The 11,680-nt window shown below is 40.5% G+C and overlaps 2 protein-coding genes across 4 annotated transcripts in view; one reads left to right on the top strand and one right to left on the bottom strand.

Annotated features, from left to right (window-relative positions):
• The first annotated feature begins 873 nt into the window (after window positions 1-873).
• LOC105360752 (uncharacterized) lies at window positions 874-5,765 on the top strand. Its single transcript, XM_011497750.1, has 3 exons — window positions 874-1,095; window positions 1,489-1,962; window positions 4,874-5,765. The coding sequence occupies exons 1-3, from the start codon at window positions 874-876 to the stop codon at window positions 5,159-5,161; spliced, it is 984 nt and encodes a 327-aa protein (XP_011496052.1). The 3' UTR covers window positions 5,162-5,765.
• Window positions 5,766-7,499: 1,734 nt separating this feature from the next.
• Rga (CCR4-NOT transcription complex subunit regena) overlaps window positions 7,500-11,680 on the bottom strand; it is a 6,668-nt gene continuing 2,487 nt past the window's right edge. Inside the window, exons 1-7 of one of the 3 annotated variants that reach the window (XM_011497372.1) lie at window positions 11,564-11,659; window positions 10,647-11,100; window positions 9,809-10,050; window positions 9,281-9,526; window positions 8,810-9,071; window positions 8,571-8,678; window positions 7,500-8,148 (exon numbers count right to left, since the gene is read on the bottom strand). In XM_011497372.1, coding sequence (XP_011495674.1) covers window positions 7,929-8,148; window positions 8,571-8,678; window positions 8,810-9,071; window positions 9,281-9,526; window positions 9,809-10,050; window positions 10,647-11,059 — 1,491 coding nt within the window. In that variant the 5' untranslated portion in view covers window positions 11,060-11,100; window positions 11,564-11,659 and the 3' untranslated portion in view covers window positions 7,500-7,928. The other 2 variants (XM_011497373.1, XM_011497374.1) reach the window with 2 other exon arrangements.

The following is an 11,680-nucleotide window of genomic DNA, read 5'->3' as shown; positions in this document are numbered from 1 at the left end:
GTTTTTGCTCGCCATGCACACGCGCATTGTAAACGGCACTTGTGCCATTGGCACAAATAAAACATCGGGCACCTACAAGTACGGCAATCATCGCTAACCGTGCCAAGTTTTCTCAGTAAGATACAAAAACAAAGAAAAAAAAATCTCCCCGAGGTTATATCGTAATTAGTTCGCGGTTACGGCGATTAATCTAGCGATTGTCCCTATAAAGCGTAGAGTCGCGAAGGCTCGACGGGGTCGCGATCCTCGCGATAAAAAAAGCCGCGAGTCGGCAAATAATAGCCGATGCGTCGAATCTGTTGCAGTTGTGTCGGTTGGAGGTGAGGCGCCGCGACTGGTCCAGGGGAATGGGCCGCTGAGGCGCGACGACCCTCGGCGCGGGTGTCGAAAGGCCGGAGCGCTCGCGGCGAAAGTCGCACGCCGGGCGGATGCCACGCATCCTGGAGACGCTTGCGCGAGGCCCCAGCACGGACCGGCACTTCCGCCACCGAGTCTACTTGCGAAAGCCCGGGTTAACGATTCGCCGCCCCGACGTTGACGCAGTCCTCGCCCGGAGCTCGCACCATTCGCATCCCGAAGAGGCTAATTGGCGAGGCACCCTGGAGAAGCTGCCGATCGGGACAACCGCTTAACCGCTAAGCCGTGAGAGACCAATCACACTCAGTAGGCCCTCTGTGACAAGCTCGAGTAATCGGGTTATGTCACCTCGCGAGCGAGCGAGCCATCGTACGGTGGACTCGGGCTTTCTACAATGCTCCCTCCCTTTTTCAGATAGGGGAATAAGAATAAGAAGAAGAAGAAGAAGAAGAAGAAGAAGAAGAAGAAGAAGAAGAAGAAGAAAAAGTGCAGGAGAAGAGAGAGAGGAAGAGAAAAATGCTTCCGTGGTCGCTGGCGGCGTTCGCCCTCTACTGCTCGATCTTGATCCTTGGCGTGGACGGTCGCTGCGGCGACAGACTCGAGCGCGCCCTCGGCTTGATGCAGCAGCGCGGTGCCGCGAGCCGCCGAGGCCACGAGGCCGAGGATCCGAGAGCCGTCTATCACCAAAGGCTCCGCTCCGCGCCCATCGACGTCTCCGTCACCAAACTCTCGGTCGAGGTATCGTATGCTCCCCTTACCGCTTGTACGCGCGGCTGCCTCGTCCGACACACCCCGGCATTGCGTTTGGCTTAGCCTCGCGTCACTTTGCACAAAAAGTATAAAAAAAAAAAAAAAAAAAAAAAAAAAAAAAAAAAAAAAAAAAAAAAAAAAAAAAAAAAAAAAAAAAAAACCGCTGCAGCTCAATGCCACTGCTAACAAAGACAGTGTAGCGTTCGTCTGGAGGAGTGGAAGTGCTGCACCGATTGCACCGGTCAGTCGTCAGTCACCACGGGGCGCCAAAGATCGATTATTGAGTAGGGCCTGATCGGACAAGGTGGCAGCGAGCCAAAGCTCCCCCCCCTTCCAATACACACACAAGGACGAAGGAGTAACGAGGCTTGGACTCATCAGATCCCACAGTCGAGCATCCGGGACGGGCCAAGTTGGGCCAAGGTCGAGCGGTGCGCCTACGAGCCGAGCACGAGCTCGATCCGGAGCCGCGTGGGCTTTAAGGAGCTCGCTGTGAGTGGCCTGGTGGAGCTCCTTATGGCATACGGGGCCGGGCCGAAGAAGGTCCGGCTGCCCGCCGAATCGTGCCGAGTGAGTCTGCGGCTGAGACGCGCCGGCATGGAGTTCTACGCGAGCCCGATAGCGCGGGGCCGCGGACAGATGCGCGTTCGCACGGAGTCGAGCTTCCTCGAGCCCCGCTTCGCCTCGATCTATGCTTACGGGTGCAGGGCTCTTGCGACGTCCCCGCCCAGCCACGACCGTAATGTCGTCGAGTCGTCCGAGCCGAGGGAGCGCGGACCAGCCAACGACGACTCATCGGACCATCTTCAGCAGCAGCAGCAGCAGCAGCAGCAGCAGCAGAAACAACGGCAATGGGTAGGTATCGTCCTTGCGAATCTATCTCATAGCGCGCACCCGGTGCTGACGTTCCTTTTACTTTTTTTCGAGCGAATGATGCTGGTGCGATAGGCGCGTTGAGATTAACCCGAGACCTAAGCAATTAGTCCACACTCGGGTTTAATCGATGCAACTCGTAGATGAGCCACTTGAGCCGAGCGTCACTCGGTTGTCATTGATTAATGCAAAGGATAAGAGATTCGAGGCCTCAAATGGAAATTCCGTCGATCGTTTATTGGGAGATTATCGTTACAGTTATTCGTGCAAAACCACAGCTAGTTAGATGTACAAAATGTTTCATTATTCGTTTAGTGTGTTCGGGACTTTAGTTTGCAAGTCGAGCCGCGTTGAATGATAATTTTCAGAAAATTCTATATATTTCGCTGTAGATTTATGTTTCTCTTCCTCGGTGGTTAACAATTCTCGCAAAGACTGTAGATGTAATTACACTTTTGTATTATTTTAATTTCTCAATTCGCTGGAGAATGTTGCATGATAATGGCAAAGAGAATACGGTATTTAGGAAGGATGGCAATGGAGATTTGTCGGATATTTGTCGGATATTTTACTTGAAAGTGTTTTATTTATTTACTTTCTCTTAAGCGAGAACATAGAGGGATACGCATTTACTTTATACGAATTATTATTAAGGTCATATTAGCCAATGGTTTTCAGTCTTAATTTTTAATTTGACACTTAATTTTTTTTTATTTAACATCCAACAGCTTTCGCATCGGCTTAATTTACCTAAGTAATTTACACGCTTGAATGATAGTTTATTATTCCAGGCTTAAGAGTGTCGAGGGTGAGGGATGGATAAAATAAAAAAACAAAAAAAAAAAAAAATTTAATAATCGTTAATTGGTATTAATTTAGTAAAATTAGGATTGAGAGTGATTTAAAATAAATGCAAAATGAATAAGTATTAAGATTTTATTTCATTTTTATTCAGGAAAAAATTTTCTTCGGCCTTTAATGTTGATATATACATTTCATACAGTTCTGCGCGGCGATTAAAATACTATATGCACGTATTATACTGAAATAATTTCATTTGAAAAAACTTTGATTTAAATATTCATTACTTTTCTTTGGATACACAGTAGTGAGCAGAATGAATTCATTTTATTCTTTAAATTCTTTCTCAAAGATATCTGCTATTCAAAAAACTTCGAGTTTTTTCAAGTATTTTCATAAAATTGTTTTATTACAAATGTACAAAACAATGAATAACGATCTTACAGCTAATAATTGAAAAAATATTTAGTAAGAATAATTTTTATTAGTTTTTTTTTTGGAAAAAACTTAATGCAAAAATGCGAGTATATACACATCTAGAGAAAATAACATAGAATTCTGACGTAAAATATTTTTTAAACTCTTGAAATATTAATTTTTAATTATTATTATTATTATTCTCGCTTGCCTGGTGCAACATATGCTCATGAAATTTCAGATGTAATAATTATTACCATTGCTTGCAAATAAGTTGGATTTTATGATTTTTGTGTGTGTGTGTGTGTATGTGTGTGTGTGCTCGGTTTTGCGAAAGCAACTTTTATCAATCGTGTTGTTTGAAACGATTGGAATTTAATCATATTTTTACGAGGAAATTGAAATACGTAATTGCATAATTGTTAGTAATCCGTGTACGTTTTAATTACGCACATCCGTAAACAATCTTTGGTAGAAATGTAGAATTATGAAATTATTTTTTTTTTTTTTTTTTTTTTTTTTTTTTTTTTTTTTTTTTTTTTTTTTTTTTTTTTTTTTTTTTTTTTTATTATTTATAATATTAAACATTCTATAGGTATTTCGACAGATATTTTGTCAGTTCTTCAATTGCTTTCAATACTTTAAATAAATAACTATATTAAACGGATGAATTATAATATACGAAAAGCCTTTAAGGTAATGAAATATCGAAGCCATCGTAAATATATTTTGATATTTTTACGAAGTACGTCGATGTTTTTGTTAGAATTTAATTTATATTGATTGTAAATTAAAAAAAAAAAAAAAAAAAAAAAAAAAAAAAAATAAAAAATAAAAATTAAAAAATACAAATTTCATTAATGATCAATCTGACGAACAAAATTTTAAAATACAATTATTTCACTAGTATATTTAACATTGAAACAAAGATGTTCTGCAAGTTTGTAAAAAATTTCTCTCTCACTCTCATTCTCCCTGTCTATGTATCTTTGTTTTTAATTATCATTGTAAGCAATGTCATTACGGAAACTTATGAAAACGACAAATTTCTAATTACAAGTGTTATTCATTGAACGAGTATGCAATAACGATCTCAGTTGCCGATTCATGAATTAATCAATTTTCTATTAGTAATACGATGGCATTAAATTTTTCAGCATATAATCCGGCAATTATTTAATTGGTATGTTTAAAGATGCTTATAATTATTTTAATTTGAAACTTTGTGCAGTAAATCGTAGTTACAATCTTCAATCAAGACGAATCTGAGTGACTTTGGGCTTCGGCAAGTCGATGTATTGGTTCCAACGAATTATAACTAATGGAGGCGCGGTCGGTAGAAATGTTTACTCGACAAAGTCGATATAATCAATATGCTCTAAAATAAAATTGTTCATTACAATGTGCTCGGACTATATTGTGTCGGCCAGTTCGGGTTTCTATGCGAAATTTTAACGGAATGCGCAATCACAACCACCCAATACACGCAAGTTCAAATCCTTCCTTCGATCGACTACCCGTGACCATGGACGCGTCGCTTCTCCCCCTCCCGTGACGCTACAGTTCCTACCCCAATTTCATCCCTTAATTGCCGTAACTACGCTCGCTCGAAGCTGAAGAAAGAGAGGGCCGATGTGGCAATATCTCGTTAAACGTGATTTCATAAATATGACAGACGAGCAGCGACTCCAACATCGTGTCAAACTCCTCGGCGTTCGAGAGCGAGGAGCCGACGGAGGAGGAGAACCGACTGGGCGCCTCCCTGGACCCGATTTTCGGCTCAGCCAACGACGCCCTTCTGGACTCCCTGTGGCGTTCGCGCGGTGACATCGCCCGCGAGATGGAGGACGTGTTCCTGAGAAGCGCTAGCCAAGCAATCACCCACTACATCGAGAAGCAGCTCCATCCGGCCATTAAGGAGACTCTCCTGCTCTCCATGGGCTACACCATAAGCTACGGATGATCGTGGCAGCCTTGGTCGATTCGCCCGGTTAACGCGTCGCTCTTCGATCATAAATTGCTCAATGGACGGCCGGGCGTATGAGCGTTCGTGCGTAGCCAACTCAAAGTAATAAAAGCTCTCGGATCTCAAAAAGCCCGTCAATCTCATCACTATTGTCGTGATTCTTTTAATTGTGCTTGCTCGAATTGGTCGAAGCCAGCAGGCACTCGTCGTGTCGTCGCTGCATTTTCAATTTATTTATTTTCATACGAAACCTTGATATTTCCTCGTTAAGGTATCGCCATTGCAACAAAATGTCACGTAATAATTATAATGTAATAAATTATATATTTTACACTTTTTCAACAACACTATACAAATTGTGAAAAGATTCTCTTTTTAATTTCTTAAAAATACGTGCACTGATTAGAAACGTATTTTAATTCTATGTCTTACGTTTGTTTACGTTGTACTCCATTGTACGTTATTTCTAAATTAAAATTAAGAATATTAATAGCTATGCATTAATGATGTCCGATTCAAACACTTCTATTACGGAATATCGTATAAATATGTATTTAATTTATAAAACGAAGTAAATGTACAGACAAAAATTTTCGAGGTATTTTATCGTAGTAAACCTTTTTTTATTTCTTGACCCTATTTAAGTTGACTAATAGATTAAGATCTTCGAATAGAAATGATGATAGTAATAATGATGATGATAAAAAAAAAAAAAAAAAAAAAAAAAAAAAAAAAAATTACAATAATTATAATAATAGTTCTAATAATGCTAATCGTAATAATAATAATAATAATAATAATAATAATAATAATAATAATAATAATAATAATGATGATAATAATAGTTAATGAAGGCCATGGATGATACAAGTAGTTTGACAAAGTAAACGCGGTATATGCGAACGGCATATGCCTTTACCAAAAAAATGTGTTTAATGTGTTATAATGAAGTAGCCCAATGTTTTTTTTAATCTATACTTTCAAATTTTCAAATTATATGTATGTCTGGAGATGATAAAGTCGGTGTATATTATTGTAAATACATTTTTGCCTAAATTATAAAGATTAAAAAAAAAATTTTTTTTAAAAAATAATAATAAAAAAAAAATAAAAAAAAAAAAGGAAGGAAAACAAGCAAAAAAGTATCACGCAACCCGCTTATTCGTTTCGAATTGTTCTGTAAATTTACTCTGTTAACAATAAATAAATAATAAAATTAAGAAGGTAAAATGTAATGTATAGCAAGTCTACGATGAATTCACTTTGAAATATCACTTACAGCATCGCGTACTGTACAATATCACACGTGTAAGATGAAATATTACTTAACTTTTCATTGATTCTAAGAGTTTAAATATCTTGACGACTTTGATTGCATATATCGGAATAGCATTGGGGGGGGGGGAGAAAAAACAATAATACAAAAATCTAATAAAAGATAAGGGCAATTGAAGTACTTAATTAGAAATTGTTAATTTTGAAACGGTCGAAAGTATACGGACAAATTTATGGTAACGAAATTGTTAAACGAAGGTGTTTTTGGAGGAATTTAGCAATAAAATGAGAGAGAGAGAGAGAGAGAGAGAGAGAGAGAAAAGAAAACACATATGATTAATGAGAGAAGGTAGTCTGTTTAAACACCAACGATAATGCGTGCCCCTATCACTGCCACTGCCTTGACCACGAACGTTGAAGCGACATACGTGTGTGTGTGTGCGCGCCTTTGGTGACGAGGGCTTGGGCGACGTTAATAACATTCGGCGATACTTGCGTCCACTTGTGTTACGTCAACGAAGAATGAGAAACGTGAGAGAAAATCGGTTGCATTAGTGAAGAGACGGATCGGCGAGAACCGAGCGCCAGAGGTGAAAAACAACAAATAAAGTCCTTGCTAATACTTTCAATTTTCCTCACTAAACATCATTTCTTTCTTTGTTTACTTGTAAATAGTAAAATACAACACAATAATAATAATAATAATTAATTAAAAAAAAATTAAAAAAAAAATAATAATAATAATAATAAAATTTAAAAAAAAAAATTTTGTTAAAAAAAGGATTAATTTCAATAATAATAATAATAATAATAATAATAATAATAATAATGATGATAATAATAGTTAATGAAGGCCATGGATGATACAAGTAGTTTGACAAAGTAAACGCGGTATATGCGAAAAAAAACAAAAAACAAAAAAAAAAATAAAATAAAATAAAACAGAATCCTTACGTTCGATTTGTGAATAATATCCTCTTTTGTACACAATGTAAATGCCGAGCGATATAGCAATAATATTTTTAAAGGGTCTCTCAACAATATCTTGAGCATAGCCCCGTGAATTTCTCATCGTTTTATTAAAGATTGTTAAATTTATTCATTTATACAATGGCTCAGTTGCTTTCCGGGCTTTTGGTAAAACGTAGCAGCACGATAGCACAAGACATCTCCCAGCCCTTGGCAGGGGCACAGATCATGAAAATACCAACAGCGCAGTGACCGTGTTTTATATTTCTTTTTCCCGTTAATGTGGTGTGATGTGGTATGTGTGTTGTACGCGTGCGCTCCTCTCCCTGGCGAGCAGCCGTTGCCCCGCGTTCATCTTCATGCTTCTCGGTCAGCAGCCTCCGTGGACTCGGGGCCGCGACAGCCGCGGCACGGCTCTACGACGGCGCCCTGCGAGGGCGATTCACCGTGTCGCGTGAGCGGAGATGGGCGAGGGCGGCTGCGCCGGGGGCAGCGGAGGAGGCGTCGAGGACGGCCCCGGTCAAGGCTGGTTCTGATGGAAGGTGTTCGGCAGGTGAGGTCTGCCCTCGAGCTTCGTGTAGTCAAGATGGAATTCCTTCGCGACCTTGCGCCAGTTCTGCGCGTCGAAGTAGTAGTAAGTACCGCGCTCGTACGTCGAGGTCTTCTCGACGAGCCCGAGGCCCGGCGCCTGCGTTATCCACACCTTCTCCTCCATGTGGTACCGCCACTCCCGTGTATACCTGTGTCAAAAGCAGAATACGAGCCGCCTTAAATCGGGTACCCTTCCTTAATCGCGCCGCGCGCCTCCAACGGCATAATTGCTCGTTCCCCGCGATCGATTGGCGATCGATTGACGGCACCGAGGCTTTATGGGTCAGCGTTATGGGCGAGAGCCAAGATATCGAACCAATATCGAACCAATATCGAACCAATATCGAATCTTTACGATCCTTAATTCTTAACGATGGCCAAAAAAATGTCCAAGTTATTTCTCTCGACTGATCGTATGCGCCATCCTCGTAAACGGCTAATCGAGCCGTTAATCGAGTCGTTAATCGAGCCGTTAATCGAGCCGTTAATCGAGCCGTTAATCGATACTAAGAACGAGCAATGGGAAAACGAGGCCTGCCTCTCCTTCCTGCTACGACAAAAAAATACTCACAGTTCCGCTGCCGCTGCCAATTGCAACACATCCCCAACATTCGTGTAAAACATGTAAAACAAGAGATCGTCTTTATATCGATTTAACTTTACAGGCGCCAGCTTATCTCTGAAATATGAACGAGGAGGATTTTTAATGTTGTTAGTGATTGTTGTAACAGTGCGTCGCGTCGCGTCGCCTCACCCACCACCACTACCACCACCACCACCACCACCACCACCACCACCTCGTATAATCACCTGATGGAAGCATTAATAAGGTACTCTGGTGGAACGTGAAAGTCTATGTCTTGCGGTCGACAGGGCGTTTCTGCCCAGGGGCCGCCGAAATTTTGATAAAGGTTCTCCGGTGAATTGAGATTGAGGCCAAGCGCTGTGAGATCTTGGCCTAACGCTAACGTCACGAGATTTGGATCCGTTTCAGCTGCTCGGATAAACGTTAGTAAGCCAACCATTCCGAACTGATCTTTCACCATACTTGCCGGTATATTCGTCACTTTGCCTATAAAATAAGAAAAGCGAGATAAATTTAACCTTAGATTGGTGGCGTTGGACGATACATTAAACGCGCTTTTCGCGCTCCATGCCAAACAATCCAATCAGTGAAAAATTTCACATTCTTTTACATTTACAGGGCGAGGTAATTCGCGGATTATCAAGCGCGGCCACTCGAGTATTAGCACTTAATCCAATAGCGATAAGGAAACGAACCATCTGGTGACGTTTGAATGCCCTTTTTGGTCGACTGTGACTTGTCGGAATTGGACGTCCTGTTAGCTTGTAATACATCTGGACTGAGCTCAGGACCCAAACCAACGGATAATCCCTTCTCACCGGGCATAACGCTCCCTCCCGGCGATGGCCCGTCTCTACTTTGTGTTCCAGGTAACGCGGGAAAATCTTCCGAACTCATCGTGAACTCGCTCGCCTCGGATGTTGGCTGTTTCACCATTCCAACTGCACAAATGTCGGCAATATTTACATTTCCTACCAAGTTCGCTTACTTAATTAACTAATGGCGGTTGTCAATTTCGAGCTCTAAGCATAAAACTCTTTCATTTCTTATATGTCAAATCCAATGTTAATCCAAACTTTCGTAATTCGTCGACAAACTATTATATTATGCTCATTTATTTCTTCCAAGGACTTACACATAATTAATTCAAGTTTTGTCCACTCAACCGTTACCAACATTATGCTCGATATTGAGATACACGTTGTAAAAATATGCCTACGTACCATATGGTTGCTTGCCTGGCATGGTACTAGGCTGGGGCATAGAGGAATCACCTTGTCCCCGGTTAGTTAAAGAAGGAAATTCTGACAAATCCAATAGCGGAGGTGTACTCGTGTCTCCTCCTCCACCAGCACTCGTGCCGCTACCAAATGCCGAATGAAAATTGTTTATAGTACCTTGAGATCCGTAGTTACGATTCTGTGGGATTCCAAAACCGCTCATACCACCCATTGGATTAGTATTTCTAAAAACAATAACAATGCTTGTGAGAGCGTTCCAAAGACAAATTTTATTTCAATGCTGTAGTAATTTACGTAGCGAATGTGCAAAATAGGCATGAAATTGAATCAATATCTTAAATACAATATTGGTAATACGATATTTACACAATGATTCGCTGACCGATTTATCACTGCTTACAGCTTCTTTTTAATAATTTCAAATATCAATTAATGATTGCGTGTGCATTTTATGATATTTATATTATAGCCTAGACACGATATACTTTAGAAAAATATTTACATTCTTATTTACATTCTCAAATTCAAAATTGTGTTTGTTTTATATGTATATATGTATACACACACACACACACACACACACACACACCTACATACATAAACATATGTAAACATTAATTTTGGAAAGTAAAGATAGATTGTGTATGATATTGCAGTCAAATAAATAAGTTTAAATTAATGATGAAATCTTTCCAAATTGGAGCTTAATAATGGAATTTTTCTACATTTGTTTTATCATCTTGTTTAATATTATGCAAAAGTTGTATTCAAGAGTATAACATCTTTTGGCATAGCTCATAAATTAAAGTAAACGACTTACCCTAGAGTTGGCATATTACGCCTATCACCAGTGAAAGCTCTCTGACCGAATAGGCCTCTACTATTCATAGGAGAAAGCTGCTGTTGTTGTTGTTGTTGTTGTTGTTGCTGCTGCTGTTGTTGTTGCTGCTGCTGTTGCTGTTGTTGCTGCTGCGATTGATGATTCGAGGTTGGCTGCGTGCCACCCACGCCCGTAGCTGTCCCTCCTGGATGATACGATAAATTTGGCCCGACAACCGCAGAGTTTCCTGCACCAGAAGTGCTCGAGGATGAGCCCGAGAACATACCGGACGTGGGAGTGACATGACCCGCAAGGGTCGAGGAATTTAAACTACTCCCACTGTTGCCTCCACGCGTTGCTACACTAGCATTAGCAATACTTCTTGGTGGCTGCTCAAAATTCAAATTGGCCATAGCCCAATGGCTATACTGTTCTTATTTATCGCTGCAATACACTAAACAGACATAAAAAAACAATTCACCATTAGAACTCACTGCACAGTGCTGTATACAATGCTATTTAAGCATCTCTCTCCATTACTTATAATGTATGCAATAACAGAGAGTCATCATAACCAATAAAATACATATTTGGAAAGAAGTGAAAATATAAATGAAAACCTAATGGAAAGGCAGAGTAAGAATGTAAATAGTAATCATTGACGCGAGAAAAACAAATGTATGAGCGAAACGGAAGGTCAAGACACAGGGTGCAATCGTAAAACCGATAATTTTGTTCCTTTTTTTCACAGTATCAAACTTTATCAACAGCCGTGCAACAAAGGTACAATCAATCTCTCCGTCTCTTTTCCTTTCCTCCTTCTCGCTTATCCCGCGAAAATCGAAAACACTTTGTTTGTAATCGTCGGGGGCCGACGCCGACGACCTCGGGCCCATCGACACAACACACCGTCGTACCTTTATAGTTTCGTCGTCATATCAAGAGCACACTACGGTGAGACAGGACTAGAGGAATCACACGACGACGAAGATGACTCTCTTTCTCTCTCTCTCTCTCTCTCTCACTCTCTTCTC

The sequence above is a fragment of the Ceratosolen solmsi genome, unplaced genomic scaffold, assembly GCF_000503995.2.
Source record: "Ceratosolen solmsi marchali unplaced genomic scaffold, CerSol_1.0 scaffold47, whole genome shotgun sequence".
NCBI classification, from domain to species: Eukaryota; Metazoa; Arthropoda; class Insecta; order Hymenoptera; family Agaonidae; genus Ceratosolen; species Ceratosolen solmsi.
Note: the sequence above shows the minus strand (reverse complement) of the source record. Positions and strands in the feature narration are given on the sequence as shown.